General features: G+C 40.7%; 1 protein-coding gene across 3 annotated transcripts in view; it reads left to right on the top strand.

The window, feature by feature from the left end:
* The window catches only part of WDPCP (WD repeat containing planar cell polarity effector), a 146,434-nt gene that overhangs the window by 113,076 nt on the left and 14,909 nt on the right, over positions 1-18,449 (top strand). Inside the window, exon 16 of one of the 3 annotated variants that reach the window (XM_027898155.1) lies at positions 9,468-9,544. The exons of the other annotated variants lie outside the window; for them this stretch is intronic. Coding sequence (XP_027753956.1) covers positions 9,468-9,499 — 32 coding nt within the window. The 3' untranslated portion in view covers positions 9,500-9,544. Of the gene's footprint in view, positions 1-9,467; positions 9,545-18,449 lie in introns of those variants that run through there. 3 annotated transcript variants of the gene reach the window in all.

Below are 18,449 nucleotides of genomic sequence, written 5' to 3'. Positions count from 1 at the left end.
TATCTGATCTGCTTTTATTCTGCTAACAATTAGGGTATTGCAAGGTATGTGAGGTCACACGTATCAGACATCTCATCCATATAACCCCCAGCCAGGTTGAGTTACACAGACAACAGTGAATGGGTCACACTAATTGCCAAGTAAACAACGTATTTGCTGTGGGCACGTATCAAGAAGAAAGTTAACAAAGTGAAAACAATTCGCAGAGCTATTCCTTGGGGAAAGATGTAACATGATAAAAAATAGCTCAGCGTAAGACATCTCGAAGGGATGCCCATGGCACAGTGTTGAAGTGAGGAAAGTCAGTACTCAAGTTGTTGACATTATGGCTATGAATTTAAGCAGAAATTTGACTTCTCATCATTGACTCCATAGAGTGTGGTAAATTTAAATAGAAAGCACACATAGTTAAAATAACTGCTGAAACAAACTATCAAAGAAATTGATGCATGGAAAGTGTCTTTGCATGGAGACTGAATGAATACCTTTCTGGGAAATAGGTTTTAGCCAAATACAATTTATGCATTAGTCAAACACATGTTTTTCTGGCTTGGTGTAGGATACCTGGATGAAATTTAATAGCCTCTAATTCACTGTAGGTCAAACTAGATGATTTACACCATAGTGTAATATTCATATGTTCTGGATTCCACACTTGCCTACAGCTCTGTGAAAAAGCCCCTGGTAAATCTCCCATTAGCTTCAAAAGGCCCACATGTAGGCTAAAAGACTGCACTTAAAAGCCACATAATATATATTCATACATCTCATAGCATGCACGTGTGTGTGTGTGTGTGTACATTAAGTGGGTGTTATATTTACACATCCACAGCCAAAATCTGGCCAGTCATAAAAATAGCTCCAAATCTGAACACAAGTGCCAGGGGAATTATTACGTATTTATATTCTGCTTCATGACATCAGCAGTCACAGAATCCACTGCTTTTTTTTTTTCTCTGAGAGAACAAGAAATAACCACAGCAGGAGGTGCTTTCATAACTACTGGGAGCTGCAGATCCGTGTGCTCACGGTGTGTCAGAGGCATGTTTGTCTCACACACCCTAGAGCTGTCCCTCAGCCTCTCGTTCTCCGATAGGGAATTCGCCGCTTGCATTTCTACGCACTGAAAAGGGTTGGCAAACACATATTTGCATGGCAGTTGGTATGTGTTTTGTCCTGTTTGTTCTGCGTAACGTAACGTGATGTGACAGGCTGTAATTCATCACATCAGTCGCATGGCAGCAGGGGAATTGGAAAAGAGGTGTAATGGTGGACCGATGTGAGGTGTCAATTTAATGTTCAATTGTAATATTTCAACGTTAAGGCTGCTTATAATGACCTACCAAAGAATTATCTCCAGGTATTCCCTGCACAGGTGAGATTTAGGAGTAGTCATCAGGCAGAGTACAGACAACATCAGGAGAAGGCTGTAGATCCCTGTGCTCAGAAGGAACAACTCTTGTAAACATGAGAACCTTTGCACATCTGATGCTAGATGAAAGAAACAAACACATTGCAGGACCATTTATTTATTTCCTCCTCTTTCACTGCACTCCCCAGCCACACCACAGGTCCTTGAGTGGGAAAACTGTGGAATTGCCCACGGCAAAATGGGAGGTTGAGGCTGTTTTCCTCCAAAGACTCCTACACAAGAGACTGCTTGACACTTCACCCCTGAAAAATTCCCACAACAGAAGTGAGGGTGTTAGTTCTTGTTGAATGCTTTCAACCTAACAAAACCAAGTTCCCTGTTAAAATCCCGTCTCAAGGCTGGGACATTCTAATCAGGTCATGGCTGGTAAAAGCCTTAGGGAAGAGCTCAGTGGATCCCAAAGGTGAGCTTTGCACCCATTGCTGTTCTCAGTCATGCACCTTCTAAAGTGTCAAACTTGACCACAAGATGAAAAGAAATGAGCTGCATAGGAAAAAACAGTGGTGAAGAACTGATCAGCAGTGCCTAACACAAAGCAGTAAGTACATACAGAATTAGTGACTTTTTCTTTCCTCAACATACGCTCTATATTTAATTACAGCTATTTGAAGTACCTCTCCCGTAAATATACTTCCTGTTGGTTAGTCTTCACTGAGACTTCTTTTTACTTTAAATCTCAGTGCCGTGAAACTGCCGCAACTCCTCAACTCATGCCCTTCAATAATATTTTCCACAGCATTCAAGATACCAAAAGTCCTGAATTATGCTAGATTTCAAACTGTAAAATTCAGTCTTAAAAACAGATTGTGAGGCAGTGCTTGTTATCTCTGCAACGCTGATATTATGAAATGGCAAAATATTTTAATACGATGAAAAGATATCATTAATAATAGCTTATAAGCATGTATGGTGATCATTTTAATTAGTTACTTACTGCAGGTACACTGCCAGTGTCCCACCTTTTCATCTTTATGATAATCAAAGATGCAACAGCCACTTGATTTCTGCTTCCTGCCCTCCCAGCCCAGGGACACCCAGCTCAGTCCTTGCACACCACATCAGTAAAAAATTCGTGTGTAGTTCTCACATAAATTAAATCCCATGGATTAACAATGTTTAAATAGTTTAAAAATTTTCACTGTAAAGGAGCATGGAAGCCAATATTCTTTCCTGTGGATTTGTGTCGAAGACCTATGCCTTTTCATTTTTTCAAAAATGTAGCATGACTTCTCATTTTTAAAAAAAAAACTCCATTGTTTCATAACAACTGCTAGCTTATCATAGAATCATAGAATCATGGAATCAGCTGTGTTGGGAAGGACCTCTGAGATCATCAAGTCCAACCCTTGATCCACTACCACCGTGGTTAGTAGACCATGGCACTAAGTGCCATTTTTTGCTTGATGAAACCTTCTGCTACATCTTGCTGTGGTTTTTCATGTACTTCTGCTGAATTTAGTAATTTTCCTTGCTAATGTTCTTGCTGGTAAAGCACCCCTCTGGAGATATCCAAATACACCAGATGAAGAGCAGATTCTGAGGCCATCCCAGAGATCTTGTAGAACAACCCCAGGACATGATTTTACATCATTTGGTAGGTGCTGGTGAACCATCAGGAGCCTTACATGAGCTCACCCTCTGACTGAAGGATTTGGAACCTGGTCTAAACTTCTCCTAAATCATCATTTGAAGTTCCCTGCTAAATTGCACCACACCTCTGCTTAAATAATACAAGCTTTTATTAACCAGATGAAAGATGATGGTTTCGATTAATTATTTATTTTACTACATAGGATGCATTTTGACCAAAGAAAACAGCCACAAAGTGCTTACTTTAGGCCCTTGCTTTTAGCCATCAAAGGACCAAATGTTTAGTTCACAAACATGAATATGGAGCCTGTGTGGGCACACTCTGCTGCAGTGTTAGCCCAGATCATGCTGTGGACTATGCTGCTGTTGCCTCTTATGTAAGGGAAGAGTTAGTACCACAGCACTTCACAGTGATCACTGTAATGAACAGAATTTTAACAGGAAAACATTCTGGAAAAAATCCTGATTTCTTCAAAAACTCATGAAGGAAGAACAAGCTTTAGTCAGTGCCTTATTTTCATGTATTATTATCAACTTCACTTCCCCAACCTAATTCCATGCATGTTTGCGAGTTTTACTGTCCACTGGTTGGGAATAGAAACAAGACAGCAGGTTAAGAACTGGATGAAATTAAACCTTTACGACCATCACCAACCTACTGGATTACTCTAGCCAGCTCATTTCGTTCTTCAGTGCTTCTATTTTCCTGCGGGGACTGTGTGAGCTCTCTGTGACAGGCTGCCCATCCACATCCCGTGCCACAGCCCCTCGGTGTCGCCTTCTCAGCGTTGCCCTCCCAGAGGCTGAACACAGAGTCAGGTGAAGTCCGTTTCCTAAACTCACTTGTTTTCTGTAATTTTTACAACGCAGGGCAAACCCACAGCCCTGGGAAATCAGCCGTAATACTCTAGTTCGTGTCTGCCATTAGGTGTCAGTGTGACAACAACCATGATACACAAAGGCTGTGCCGGGGCGTGCAGGGACACTACCCCATCCTAAACTTCTTGTTGTCGACTCAGGGAAAACACAGTGTGCAACTGAGAGGAAGGAAGAGGCTGAAGAAAGCAATAAACATTTTATTTCGGGGTATTTTCCACCACCTAATTGAAATTATTTACTAACAGATAAGTCTGTTTGCATTTCATTCAGTGCGTCTCAGGTTCCCGCTGCTGCAGTTGTCAAAGGGTAATATTTACAAAACCAGGACAAGAGTTTCTGCACACATTGATCTAACCCTATTTTGGGGAACAAGAAACAGTCAATACTATCAGTAATTTGCAGTCTGCAGGAGGTAGACTGCTTTGCCCAATGCAAATGCTAAATTACTCATGTGAGTTGGTGCCTGCCAATTTGGTGCTTGTAGAGGGGTCCTTCACTAGTTGTTTAAAATACTGTATTAGAAATCACAACTAAATGTTCCACACATTCCAAAGGAAAGAATATCAAAACTTTTAAACCAGTTTTAAAACAACTTTTTGTGTCAGAAATAGTGTTTTTTTCTTTTTTCCCTTTTTTTTTTTTTTTTTTTTTTTTTTTTTTTTTTTTTTTTTTTTTTTTTTTTTTTTTTTTTTTTTTTTTTTTTTTTTTTTTTTTTTTTTTTTTTTTTTTTTTTTTTTTTTTTGGTGGTGTATCAGTGGCATGCATGATGAAGAAATGGTAAAATATATTACATATATTAAGGAGTTTTAAATTGTTTTTAAACAAAATTTCAGACCGGTCCCAAAATGTATCAAACAGTCTTTGGTTATGTGGGAGTTCTAAAAGTTACTGTAAGTTTATAAAAGTTCTAAAATAAAAGTATAAAAGTCAGGGGGGGGTTGGGAAAAGTATTTTAAGAAAAAAGTAATTTTTAAAATATTCTCCACTTGCCTCTAGTATTAAGAATAGCTCAAGGATAGCATTTTTTGCCTTATGTTTTTAACTGTAAATGTTTTCACCATTAACTTTAATCAGATTTTGATCAGGTCAACATAATGGCTAAATCAGGTTGGCCTTCACCAGGATCAGTGAATCTGTTGTGCAAGAAGACTGGAATTCAGCTTTGCCTTCATCTTTTCTGCTTTGAAAGGGAGCAGATTGTGAGCATCACTTAAATTTGGTGTTGTTTTTTTTCCTTTATGTTGATAGATTAAATCTCAAGTAACTGTGATAAGCATCTGAGCGAGCTGGCTTTCTGTTTTACCTACTTCCAGTTTTCTAGTAATTGCATGACACAGAAGTGGTTAGTCCTGAGCATGCACTGCACAGCCTGGGACAAGAATCCTCAGGTACCATCTCTGCTACAATTCCCCAGGTTGGGTAGTTGCAGTTCTCTTCAAGAGGGCAAAGCCTCCCAGACTTTTGTTAGCCCTGCCCTCCTTCAGTTTGGGGATGGGAAAAGAAAAATGTCACGTGCCAATTTGACATTGTCTTTATAATAGATAATTATAGGCTTTAGGAATAGAAAAGATGCCTGATTAAATGTCTCCAGCCATCTGCTGTTGCAAGACTGTGAAGTAATCCTTGACCATTTTCATATTAAGAGTTGCCACGCTGATGCTGTCCCACTCCTTATGTCACTCAGCTTGCCTAGAAAGCTATCTCCTCTGGTTTGCTGGCATCCTAACTCACTTTTGCTTTGTACTATTTTAAATAGCAGTGATTAAATCTTTATGTTGGTACTGTCGGGGGGCTTGAAAGTTCCTGCTGTCCCACACATCAGTTTTGACTTCAGAAATATAAATTGAGGAGCTCCTTATTTTTACATGTGGTTTCAGATCAGGTTCTTGTTCTTCTTGTTTGTGGTACAAGGGGAGCAGATGAAAAGCCGCTCAGGTTAGCAGTTTTAAGAAAACCCCAGCACTGGCCACTGTGATTGGTTGTACCCCTGATCCATTGGGGCCCCAGGGTAGGGGTAAGAGGAGGCTCCAGGGCCAGGCACAAGCTGCACACATGGCACTGTCTGCCACAGTTAGTTGAGCCCAAAGGTAATTTTGTTGATTTTTGAAGCAAAATCATTAGTCAAATAGACCTGAAAGCAGCAGAGAGCTGTAAGCCTGCTTTAAACTGAGCACTCTTCTTATAGAGATGGTATTGCTTCAAGCAGCTCTTTGCAGATCAGAAAGGATCCTGGTGACAGGATTCATCTGACGGATATCCCTCAATTACAGACTGGCATGAATACCAGAGTGTTTTTTCTTTTTAAAACCTCACAGAGGTAGTCCAATGCAATGGGCTGAGTTTCCAACTGCAGCCTAAACCAGTCCAAAAATGTGCCACAAAATGTATGGAAGAGTTTCCACCTGAAGTTAGAGAAGAGGCAGAGGGAGCAGAGTAGCAATCAGGCTGTAAGGAAGGACTACAAGGGCACAGTAATAGCCAGATAGATATTAAACATCTCTGGGTGATGCACTTTTGTGTGAGAAGGACTGGTGGTGGCATGTAAGGAAGGAAAAGGATCACTGCAGCAATGCAGGAGTATGAAAAGATGCCTTTGTAAGGGCAAATTTTACCTATTGAACATTAATTGCTTTCCATGGATACAAAATGCACTTTAAGTGATGAAAGGAGTGACTGACAAGCAATGCTGTATTAAACAGATATCAGAGAATGCAATGTAGGTTAATTATCTTCTCTTAAAATTTATTTTTTTTTTCTGAAGAGGTGAGCATCTGTCTGAGACAGAATCTTATCTCCAAACTCCTGTTGTCTACTTCAATGACAAGAGGAGCAAGAAAGGGAATGGAATGGGGTGGTGAGGAACCATGGTGAATTTTTTTCCTTGGCATCAGGCGTCAGCTCTTTGCGTCTCTTCCCATGGACTTTCCTCCTGGTTACCTTCAGAAGCAGAAGCAATGCCAGGAACTGCCCACAGCTCCCCCCCAGGGGTTTGAGCTTTCCAAGTGGTATCCACAGCTGCCACTCCAGCTGACATAGTTTATTTAAATAGGCAGGGAGAAAGTATTTGTGTTTGCAGAAGGCAGTGTATAGTGTAAACTACCTCTGTGATGTTTTAAAAAGAAAAAATACTCCGGTATTCACGCCAGTCTGTAATTGAGGGATATCAATCAGATGAAAATCTTCCCAGGGAGTGGAAGGAACAGCCTGGGAATGAAAACCCCACTGTTTCTCTGAGGTTGGATTTCCCCTTCCAACAGGGCTTACAAAGCATGGTGTGTCCCCTCCCCAAAGCTGTACGTTTTCCCTCTAAATCAGTCTCTTCCAATGGAAAGGGGTGGGAAGGAAAGTGTCAACCCATCAGTCGGGGTTTTCAGGTGACGATAGGGTCACATCAGCTTTTAAAGCCTTTGGGCACCCAAACCACAGAATGCGCTGGTGGTTATCAGCAAGTCTGTGCAGCAAAGCTCTGGAGCAGGTGAGTGACAGGATGCAAATATCTACCAGGGAGGACCTGCCCCTATATCTGCTTCAGTGCCTTTTTAGCCACACCTTTTTGGTAAATTGTAAAATGTCGGTCAGGGTGCTTTGGAGATGGTTAAAACTAGGTATGCTCGTACCCCAACTCCTTTTATGTCTTAATGCCTTGAGGTGCATTTAGAAAATGCATCCAAATTTTGTCTTATATTGTAGGATTTAGCCAAGAGACACTGAGCAGAGCACCGCGTGTTATTAAGAGAGCTTGGCAACAGGATATGCGTAAGTGTGTGTGTATATATATATATGTGTGTGTGTGTGTGCAAGCACACAGATTGCATATATTCACATCACAATAAAGTTTTAGGGTTTGTAGGTTTAAAATAATGTGTTGGTACTAACTGTGTAGCATGTTTTCTATACTTTGCATTAGTGTTGCTAATTTTCTATGCAGACACACACACACAGACCCCATAGAAACTTGGCCCTCATTTTGTGAAAACTTACCCAGGACATTACCAACTTAGTATCTTCATTCTTAAAAGCATAAAAGGCTCTACAGAAAGTCAGTACTTTTGAAGTGACTGAAAAAAACATATAAGTTTTTGTAGATGGAAAGCTTGCTCCTGGTAAACTCTGTAAATATTAAGCTTATTGATAAAGGAGTGATTTTAGTCCATACAATGTTCTAGCTTGAATAACATCTTTTTTTCCATGAAATCCGCTGACTGCAAGCACATTAGTCTGGCAGAGGCTAGAAAAAAATTCTGGTTTATAATTTGGGCTTTATTTACAGATAGGATTCACATTTTTCCATTATTTGGATTAGGCAACTAAGTGGCCTCAAGTTTTTCTTCATTAAAAGAAAAAAGAAAAACCCTTCTTTTAATATGTGTGTGCTTCACACTTTTCAAACTTCAATGGCATAAAATTTTTCACTTGGTCAGAAAGCTGATTTAATTTGCTACTAGGTTAAATGTTAAAGGTTTCAGTCTTATGACCATGAATTCTCAAATTAAATTCAGTGCATTGCTTAAATTTCTAGCTGCAGTGCATTTAGCCTAATTGCTTTGTTAAGTTGGGTGCTTCATAACTACTACTCTTCTGAATTTTCATCTTTAAAGGTGAGCAAAATAAGCCTGAGGGTCACAGGTGGGCTAGCCTGCTCTATGGGATTCACCTGTGGGGTCTTTGGATATCTCTTCCAGTCTGACTGCATCCTCAGACCACGTCTGATGAGGCTCTTCTGCTGAAAAGGGAGAGCATTTAAACACCTGTAGGTTTTAGCTATTTAAGCCAAAATCAGTTTTGAAGCAACAAGAAAGGCTGAGCAAAATGGTTCAGATTTCAGTCAGTTGTCAACTAAATGTGTGCACTGGGCCTTTAAGTATTTGGCCAGACACATCTTGATTGCTTCTCCTTTGTTTTCACCCTTGGAAAGTCAGCTGGATAATACCCTGTAGCAAAAGTCTATTCTGGGATGCTGTAAGTGGGCTGGGCTGGGGATGCCTGAGCAGGGGAAAGTGGGTGTGGGGGGAGTGGGTGAAGGGAGAATTAACCAAAAAACAGAGTTATATACTTGTAGTTCCAAATTTTTGTGAGCCGGGCTATTTGCAGTCATTTTCAGTTTTCTTGTGATGTTAAATATAAAAATCACAGAGATATAAAATGATCCCACTGGTGCAATCTCTAAGGCAGGCTCTTCTCCTTGGGGACAAGTCCCAGTGAAAACATGGAGGTGATGGAAGCAATCGAGGAAACTTCTACCAACGGCACCCTCAGAGGCAAGCCCTGAGTGTCTATTTTTTTCCTCTTTGTTTACAGTATTTTTAAGGCTTTGAGTTCTCACGCAACATATATGTCATTAAATGGCTGATTCCTCTTTGCACACGTTGTTGTGATGGCCTGTGGCAACCTGAATTAATTGTTTCAGTAGTTGGTGGTGGTTACTAGCCGTAATTATTATAATTTGCATTTATAAAAACTTCTTTCATCTAAGGATCTCAAAATGCTTTTGCACACATTTAATTAAGCTTCACAACATCCTGTGAGGTAAGTGTCAAGAGTGTTGTTATATCCCTTTTTTACACAGGTTTCTCCAAGAAAACAAGGTCAGTCTCTTAAAGCCACTGGTATTTGGTTCACATCACTCTTGCACAGGACGAAGCAACTAGCACAGCTGCAGGAATTAGGATTGCTGATCTAGGTCACTTTGCATCTCCCACATAGCTCTTGCTGCTACCACGCTGTGTGGACACACACACTAAGCCACTGCAAACACAGTCAGAGCAACCTCAGCCCAGATTTACAGTCTGAGGTGGCCCTTTCTTTCCCAGGAGCACTCCAGCAGCAGAGAAGTCTTGGGAAGAAAAAGAGATAAGCACCCAACATGTTGAACAGGATGACAACCCATCATGCAAAGACCTGTTCTTTCTGTAGTTTTCTCCCTTAACGTTTAAGCCTCTCATTTCTACTTCAGCCAAAGCCAAGCTGCAGGCAATGTAAAGTTACTCTTTACTAGTCACTCACTTGGTCTAGAAGAGGCTGCACGCACTTCATCTCCAGCCCTTACCCAGCCTTAGACCCGACCTTGTGGGCAATCAACAATTCTGAGATCTACTGAATCCTAGATTGCCACTTGACTGATACTTAAAAGTGAGGATCAACCCAAGCAAAATAGACTTGGAACTTGATGAGGCAGCAAGAGGAGACAGTTTTCAACAGCTCATTTCTTTTTCAAACATGTTGTTTAAATTGAACCTAGCTCTCTGTAAGTTCTGTTGATCACCATATTAGCCCTGAGGAAGAGAGGTCTAAGTAAGTGCTTGCAAATTGAGTAAGTCCCAGGCCATACCTTCATGAGTTCTTTACCATCCTCATCAATTTATGTTTACATAAATTGTTTACATTTGGCAATGACCAGATTAGCTATTTGGAAAGAACTCTGCCTGTGGATGCACTTGTTCCAAAATAAAAGCCACTTTGCTTTTCTAAGTTAAGTGGATCTAAAGGTAGAGAATGACTGTTCTGAATAACATAAGAAAGAAAGCAATTTCATTCCTAAGTAGACCATTCAGCAGAAATATTCTGAAATAATCTGTCTAATTTCTTGTGTTAGCACTTTTTAAAGACACTGACACAGTCTCACAGTCAACAAAAACCAACTTTGTTTTCAGTCCATTGTTTTCCTGGAGAGGGTGTGCCAATGCAAGGCAAGAGTCAGAGATTCTTTTCAGTTCCCCTGAGTCAATGCACAGGACTTATTGTGGTCCACGTCTCTCTTGTGAAGGAAGGAACGCCTGGCAGCCAGAGGAGAAGGTCTGACACGAGAACATGCATCATTTCGTTTTACCTGATGCTGTCTACTTAACTTTCATCAGAAACAGGGGACAGTCATCGGGCGAAGCCTGCATTTTCAGTGAAGCTTTCTTATGCTTTTCCTCTCCTACAAATTTGTTCATGTCTGCTGCCGCACAGAAAAGAAAAATGTGGCAGCAACCTGTAGCTTGGGAGAATACAAAGCCATGGGAATCCCAACATCATGCCCACAGAGGGGTTTTTATTGCAGCTACCAGAAAACTTTCAGTAACTTCAAATCAGTACGTTTGGAGTACATTTCTTTATTTGGAAGGGGGGAGGTAAAAATTCTGCTTGTATTATCTCATGTTGCAGAAACTGAGACTTGATGGGTACTACGTTATCCTTTTTGGACCTCTATCACTCCCAAAGATACAAGATGAACTCTGCTTGCCCAGGAACCAGAGTCGGTGCCCCAGGGAATTTCTTCATATCTAAGGGATATGCAGGATGTGTACTCGCACGCCCTTGCTGCCTCTCAACTCCAGCTGTACATGCAGTTTTGCTTTAGGAACCTGTACCTCCAGTATTGCAATATCTTTTTCAGTCTCTGTCATCAAGAGTTTAAATACAGTTCAGATCAGTGTTAGTGGCCCAGCTCCAAATTAGGAGAATTGCTGCAATTCGTTATCTTGACAAATTAACTGGTCTGAGGCAATTCCTTTTTGAGAGAGATACAATTACCTAACTCTTGAACTCTAGCCTTGCTCCAGTGCTATAGTGAAGTTATGCACCTGCTCAAAACGTGTGGATAATATGACTAAAGGCTTTCCCACCTCTAAGTAAAATTTCTGCACTAGGAGCTGATAAAAAAAAAAAAAAAAGGCTGACTGAAGACCAAGGTGGTCTTTTTACATAGTGGAGGGACAGTGCTGGAAAGGCATGATCCTTGTCCCGAAACCACCATAGAAGGGCCTGGCAAGAGAGTGTTATATCAGAAAAACACATCACCAGTTGTCCCATCCTCTGCTGGGAGTCCAGCTTCCCAGTCCAGTGGAAGAAGGCAGCTTTCCTGCTCCCAATCTGCCACGTAGAAAACGGTAGCCCGTGCAGACCCTAAACAGAGATTCTTCTTTGGAAAAAGGGGAAAAAAAATTACAAAGTGTTTTCTAGTTTCAATTTCTAGTTTCAATACTTCAGTCCTTATATATGTGGTGAAAAATGGGTTTCCATCAGGTAGATATTCCACTCCTGATGTGGACAGCAGCTGGTGCTCTGAGGAAGGTGATAATAACCCCCAGCTTTGCCCTGGTTTCCCTCACCTCCTTGCCTTGAGGACCACCTCTTTTCTGCCTTTTCTACCAAGCAGTGAAAATACATCCACAGTTAGACATCATTCTTCCAACCCAACATGGGCAGATGCACTTCTTATCCACTTTCCTGTGGAAAGCAACTCCTTCTGCCCCTCAGCCATAGTTCACCTCTGGGCATCATTTTTCCTTGTAAAAGAGCTCTCAGATGCTAAAAGATATCCCTTAACTATTCATTTGAACCTTTGCCTTTTGGAAACTCTGGGATAAAGCTGTCCTGCAGAAGGCTTGTGTTTGCCTAGAGCCTCTCTGTATGGAGTTGGTGGCTGGGAGTTTCCTTGAGCTCCTCTTTGAACTCCAAGCCTTCAGCATCCAAAACATTTAACCCTCAATTTCTTTTCTGCTTTATCAGTTTGGCCAGCTTCCAGCTGGCAGCGTTCATTTGCAGGCTTCCATTCTGCATCCTGTGTTTGCAGATGCATTTCTCTTTCAATTAACCCCTTGAAATGGTTTTCTTCTCCCTCGAGCCTACCTGCCTCTGGTCTGGCCAGCACTTCTCCCTGCTCTGGATGCCTGAGGGGCAGAAGCCAGGAGTGGAGAAGCTGGGTCCTTGAGCTGGAAGTGCCAAGCAGAGGGTGTGCCCCGTACACAGGCGTCACAGAGAGCAGCTGAAGGAACACGCAAGTTCGGCAGCGCCTGCTTTGCCCATTGTGGGTTGGGGCTTGCAATGCCAGAGGCACTTTTTGCCTATGTGAAGTCTCTAGAGCATCACTTATGAATAATGAGATCTTCCCTGAATGCTTTCGCCAAGATGCTCTGGAGCGCACACCCACATTTCCGTGCTGCAGCTTTCCCCCCAGACAATGCAGCTTTTGCCCGGCTTTCCTTTGGAACAGCTATTTCTAGATAGTCACTTAAAATGAAAAAAAAGAGGAAAATAAAGACCTTGTCTAAAGCATCACTTACCAAACAAAGAAATTGCCTAGTCACTAGGAATGCCCTCCCTCCTGTGCCTGCTGTAATTACTGAGTAATAGCAGCCTTAGGTTGCTCATCTTGGCACTCCAGCTGGGTAACATGCATCCACGGGGAGAGGGAGAACCACTCGCCCACTGCCAGGATTGCCAGGCAAACTTCACACAGGTCGGGAAACCTGATAAAATCTAGAGGTGCAGGATCTCTATTGCTGAGACACTAGTCAAGCCTTTGAAGTGAGAGAGCCTGGGATTGAAGCAAATCCTTGGTTATTCAGTCTCTTTCAGCTGGTGACTCGCTACGGCTTGGTACTACCTACCACATCTGGATCACCCTGTAAGACACACCTCTTTTTTTTTTTTTTTAATTAATTAATATTGACACTGCTAGTGGAGTTCCTAAGGAACCTGATTACTTAGGCTCCAGGGAGATATAAAATGAACTGCATAGTGGTTAGCTTAATTTTGTGAATGATTCTAGCTGAGCAAATGAGTAGTAAAGATTGAAATCTCAGCCAAAGCTAGTAAAGACTTTGCATTTGCATTTGCAGAAAGTTTTAAAGCCAGTTTTCATGGCAAGCTGCAGAAGACTGCTAAGTGAAGTGTAACTGTCTACACTACAAAATAAAAAGGAGTTGTTTATAAATGTTAGCTACTTCTTTAGTTTTAGCGCATAATTTTTATATTAATTCTCACATTTCCTGGAACACCCACTGAAACAGTTTTGCTGCTGTTAATACCTCTGATATACCCCTAACATCCAACTAGCAAAGTAATGCCATGTTATGCTACTATTAAGCGTTGATTGTATTAGTAGTGATGAAAGTGCCTTATCTTCTCTAGTATCAAATTGTTAAATTACAACAGAAATGGGAGATATTCAGATTTAATGCACCTATTCCAGCTCTCTAAGCACCAACAACTGTTCTCAATGAGTTTTAAAAGAACTATAAAATAATATTTCAGCAATTTGTGTTTGTCAAATGCAAACATGTCAGCCTTGGGAATTAACAGAACAACACAAAAACAATCCAAAAATAAGAATCCATGGAAAACTAGCCCAGAAGAAGCAAAGAATTTTGGAGTTACATGTGTCTGCACTCACAAAGCTCTGTAATTTTCCTGTAGGAATTTGTTGAAATGAAAAAATTTTATTAGAATATGTTTGTTTGGAAAGAGATTTTCAGGAGAGCAATTGTAACCAGAAAAAAAGAGTTGACCACGCTCAAGTCAGTAATGGAAGTTTCCACTGATTTTGATACCAAAAGGATTTTACCCAGTGGCTTTAGAAGCAGCTTCATGTAGTTTGAGAAAACCTGGGATAGAGTTAAGGTAGAAGAACTTGATAATGTGTGAAATCAGGCTTGGTCTCATCTCTTCTGCAGCAGTTACTTGCCTTAAAAAAATCCCCAAAACCTCACAAAATCATGAGAGCTTACTTTCAACAGGTAAAAAAAACCCACTTAAATTTAAAAAAAAAAAAAAAAAGTTAATGCATAATAAGAGCAGATATGAACTTATTCACATAGAGTTAGCTATTCAAGTGAACAGATTAATTTATTTAAATTGCTGGGAAAAAAAATTGTGATTGTTATTAAACTCTACTGTTTTACAACACTCATTTTGCCTAGCCATTTGCATTTCTCCGAAGCATTGATTTGTTTCTCTTGGAAAAATGCTACTGTTTACCTCTCTTTTTTTTTGGTAAAACAGCGGTGTGTCTGAAGTCTGTGTGGTTCACCGGGAGTTCATTGGGATATATTTGCAACTCCTGAAGCAAAAAACTGGTATTTTATCTTTAGAAGGAGCCACATTTTTTGAACTTATTGAATTTTTCAAAGATCAGCATGAAGAGTTCTGATTAAATGCTTGCTTCAGCGTTTTAAAGGCTTCTTGTGTCCCTGTTGCCTAAGGAGGTCGTACATGAGGATTGCTCTGTAAACATCAGATTGTACAGAATTGGCTCTGCATACCATGCCAGGCACACAAAGAAGAAGTCAAATGGCTTATCTCTCACTTATCAACTAGTTTATTTTTCATGCCCAAAAAAAGGCTGCTACAGGAGCAGCTGCTACTTTGTAAATAATTTAATGGCTTCTGTTAAGTAGAGCTGTCAATTTTGCCAACAGTATTAAAAGAAGATTTTCATTTTACCGCGGATTTGCACGTTTTAAAGTGCGTTTTTATCCCTGAAAAGTCCAGCGAAGGATTCTGGAGAATGGAAACAGCTTCCGATTTGCAGTCACAGATTCAAAAGAGAATAGGTACAACTAAATAATGACAGATGTATGAGCAGGGAAGGTGTGATATCTCATCACCTGTGTATGTTGCTTGGAGAGCATCCTGCTCATTAAAGCTTAGGAAAACTTTTAGTGGACTTGTAAAGAAACATATTTGGCTCTCTCAGACAGACATTAGATGTGGCAATAGCAATTACCAGGAAATTTTGAAAATGCAGAATGTGCATTGTGTGGTTGTGTGTACAGAATATTATCCTAATGCTGATCACGACAAAGAGGATTTTTGTGAAGATTTTTAGGACAAAAAAAATTCATATTATTGCATCCGATAAATTAATTTAATGATGAAACAACAGCATTAGCCATGATACCAGCTCTCAAGCTTTTAAAATTCAAATTCTCGTCCCCAGATCCTAACATGTTAAGCAAATGCTAAGTTAGAATTTAAAACAGCAAGTGTTTGTTGTGCAATAAACCAAAGGAAGGTCCCAGAATGCCTGAATACAAAATCTTAGGTGAAAACCTGTGATCCCTCCAGAGCTAGCACAAAGTCAAGCCTCTATTAAGCACCAAACCATAGCCAGAGCCCTCATCTAGATGTGAGGACCACCACCCTCTCCTGGCTCTATGGCATTGTTGCCAAAATCCTTCCCTTTTTAATTAAATGTGGGATATGTTGCCTCTAGTTTGGGAAGGGCTGTGTTGTTTAAACAGTGTTCCTTGTGCATTTGTTTTTCCTGCTTTAGCATTTCTCACAGGGAACAGACTCCATGTCCCACAACAAAAATATTTAATTCTTTACTTTGGAGCTCGTATCTGATGGTTTTGTGGCTTTGCACCACTCCTGGCACCTAATCCTATCTAATGTTCAACACTGCAGCTGCACAGCCAGACTAGAATAGGTTCAATGCTCATAACTTGAGGACCAGATATTTATTTTACATACAAAAAGTGAAAAGAAATTTCTTTGCACTCCTGTGGGTAAGAACCCCCCTCTTCCTTCAGCTTTGGCTGCAATTGTGCTTGCATATGACAGACTGCTCTGTTTTTCATGAGGTTCCTATGGATCCAGTAGCGTTATTTAACATGGTGTAGCTGTGCTACGTCCACAGTGCAAAATATCCAAGTCACTGGCCACGGTGTAATTAATTGTTCATGGCATTCATATGTTAGAAATATGCCACATAAGGAGTGTATACATCCAAATTGTAGCCCACTTGGTTAAAAAACTGCTAGGTACCACCTGGAGCACGTACATGAGTTGCACTGAAGTGATTGTTGTGAGAGGGCTGTAATTTACTCAGCTCTGGTTCTCGGCAGGTACGAGAAAATACAAATTATTAGTATGATGGAAAGAGATCAAGACAAACATGACCCAATTCTAATTTGTTTCTTTTATCAATACACTCTATCAATATTTCTCAGGGGTTTATGTTCTGAAATGCCCCCACTCCTTGGATTTAGGTCAGCCTCAGGAGTGATGGCTTAGAAGAAGTCGAGAACATCATAAATTGATGAAAATTTGTAACTTTAAGAGGGTAAGTTATGTAGACCTTAGATGTTGCTGAGTAGGTGTAAAAAGAAAAAAAAAGAGAAAAGAAAAATTAATGATACCACCTGGACTCAAACTGTACATCTGAGTTTTGATGTTTAGAAAATTAAAAGGTTTATTAACATTTTACTCCTTAAAAAGCTAAGACCGACTGAAGAGGGAGGCTCTTCAGGACCAAAGACTTAGTTCCAGGTGGAAGCACAGCAGTGAGAACTGTGTTCCCAAGCGTAGGCTGTCAAAGCTTGTCCCACAACAGCCGCAGTGGATTTTGCCTAATTTTTTTTTTCCCCTACCAACAGGATTTTTGTTTAAACCCATCCCCAGAGTTCTTCATGCACGTCAAAAGCAGTTTCTCCTGAACCTTTTTTAGCTGTGTATGTTGTTTCCCCCCCCTTCTCTTGGCTTCCCACTCCACTAGAAGAGATCTCCAGAGAAACCTCCTTTACTTGCCCCATAGTTGAGTTTCTTAGACACAAATCATTGCTCATACACCTATTTTCTCCTCTCCTTTCTTTCCTCTTTGGATTTTTCATTCAAGATGGAGGGCAAATTGCACCAGTGCCAGTTTTGCACCTTTATTTATTGTAGCGTGGCATGCATGCTTGGAGGTGTGTTGTCCCCAACGCAGTTGGCTTTTCCAACTATTCCCCACATTGCTCCGTGTGTGTGGGAAACAGCAGCACAGGCTGTGCGAATATCAGTTGCCTGAGAAAGTCAAACTGGTTGCCACACTTCTCCCTCTCTCTCACCACAGATGCTAATAAATAACATTTGGGTATCATGAAGAGTAGAAATAGTCCACAGCAATCTTAAACCGTTGGGTATTTGGGACTGGGAGATTCAGAAACACTTACAAGTAGATTTGCTCTCTTAAACCAGTGATTTTTCTGGGTCTCCAGACAAAATGTAGACCAGCAGCATGGCAACACTCACAAGAGTGTTATATTCTTCCCCTTGCCCATGGTATTGCCATGGGTATCAGGCAGATTAGCTTATAGAGGATCCAAGAAGGCAGAGAACAAGGGGAGAAAAACAGGATTAGAAGAGGGGAAAATGCAAAAGGGTCTTACGATTTTGAGAAAAATCTTTTAAAGTCTTTATCTGTAACAGGATTTTTTTTTTCTTTATCTAAACTCAGCTAGCCTGCCGTTTGATTGATTTATTTATTTATTTTACTCACACAGCAAGAATATGCAGTTCCTCCTCTATATTTTTTAAGTGGTTCAGGTATTTTCAAACAATTCCCTTCCCCAAAGGGCCTTGACTGGAACTATTGAATTGGAGGCCTCTGATTCACCTACTGTTCTTCAGGTCTTGAAGCTGAGGGAAGTCTTTATTTCTGAAGGAAGGAGTTACACATACCCTTCTGGCGGACCAGTCCAGTTGATAAGATTTTGATCCATATGGCAACAAGGAAATACTCACATGCAGCAGCCTTTGGCAGCCATCTCTACCTTCTGTAGTTGACAATTTAGAGAAAGCATTTCCTCCTTGCTGACTAGAGCCAATACACGCTCACTCCCTGCCTTTAAAAAACTCTCAGATATGTTATTGTTGATGGTAATTAGCTACCCAGCCTCCTTTTCAAGGGGAAAAGTCAAGGGTGAGAGCTGTGTAAGCATATGGTTTTCCATTCAATTTGATACTTTACAATAGAGGACACCCTTGTCCTTATTGACATTTAAGGCAACCAGCTGGCAAC

This window comes from Empidonax traillii, unplaced genomic scaffold, assembly GCF_003031625.1.
Source record: "Empidonax traillii isolate 1590-97213 ecotype Southwest subspecies unplaced genomic scaffold, ASM303162v1 scaffold580:size560489, whole genome shotgun sequence".
Lineage (NCBI taxonomy): Eukaryota > Metazoa > Chordata > Aves > Passeriformes > Tyrannidae > Empidonax > Empidonax traillii.
Note: the sequence above shows the minus strand (reverse complement) of the source record. Positions and strands in the feature narration are given on the sequence as shown.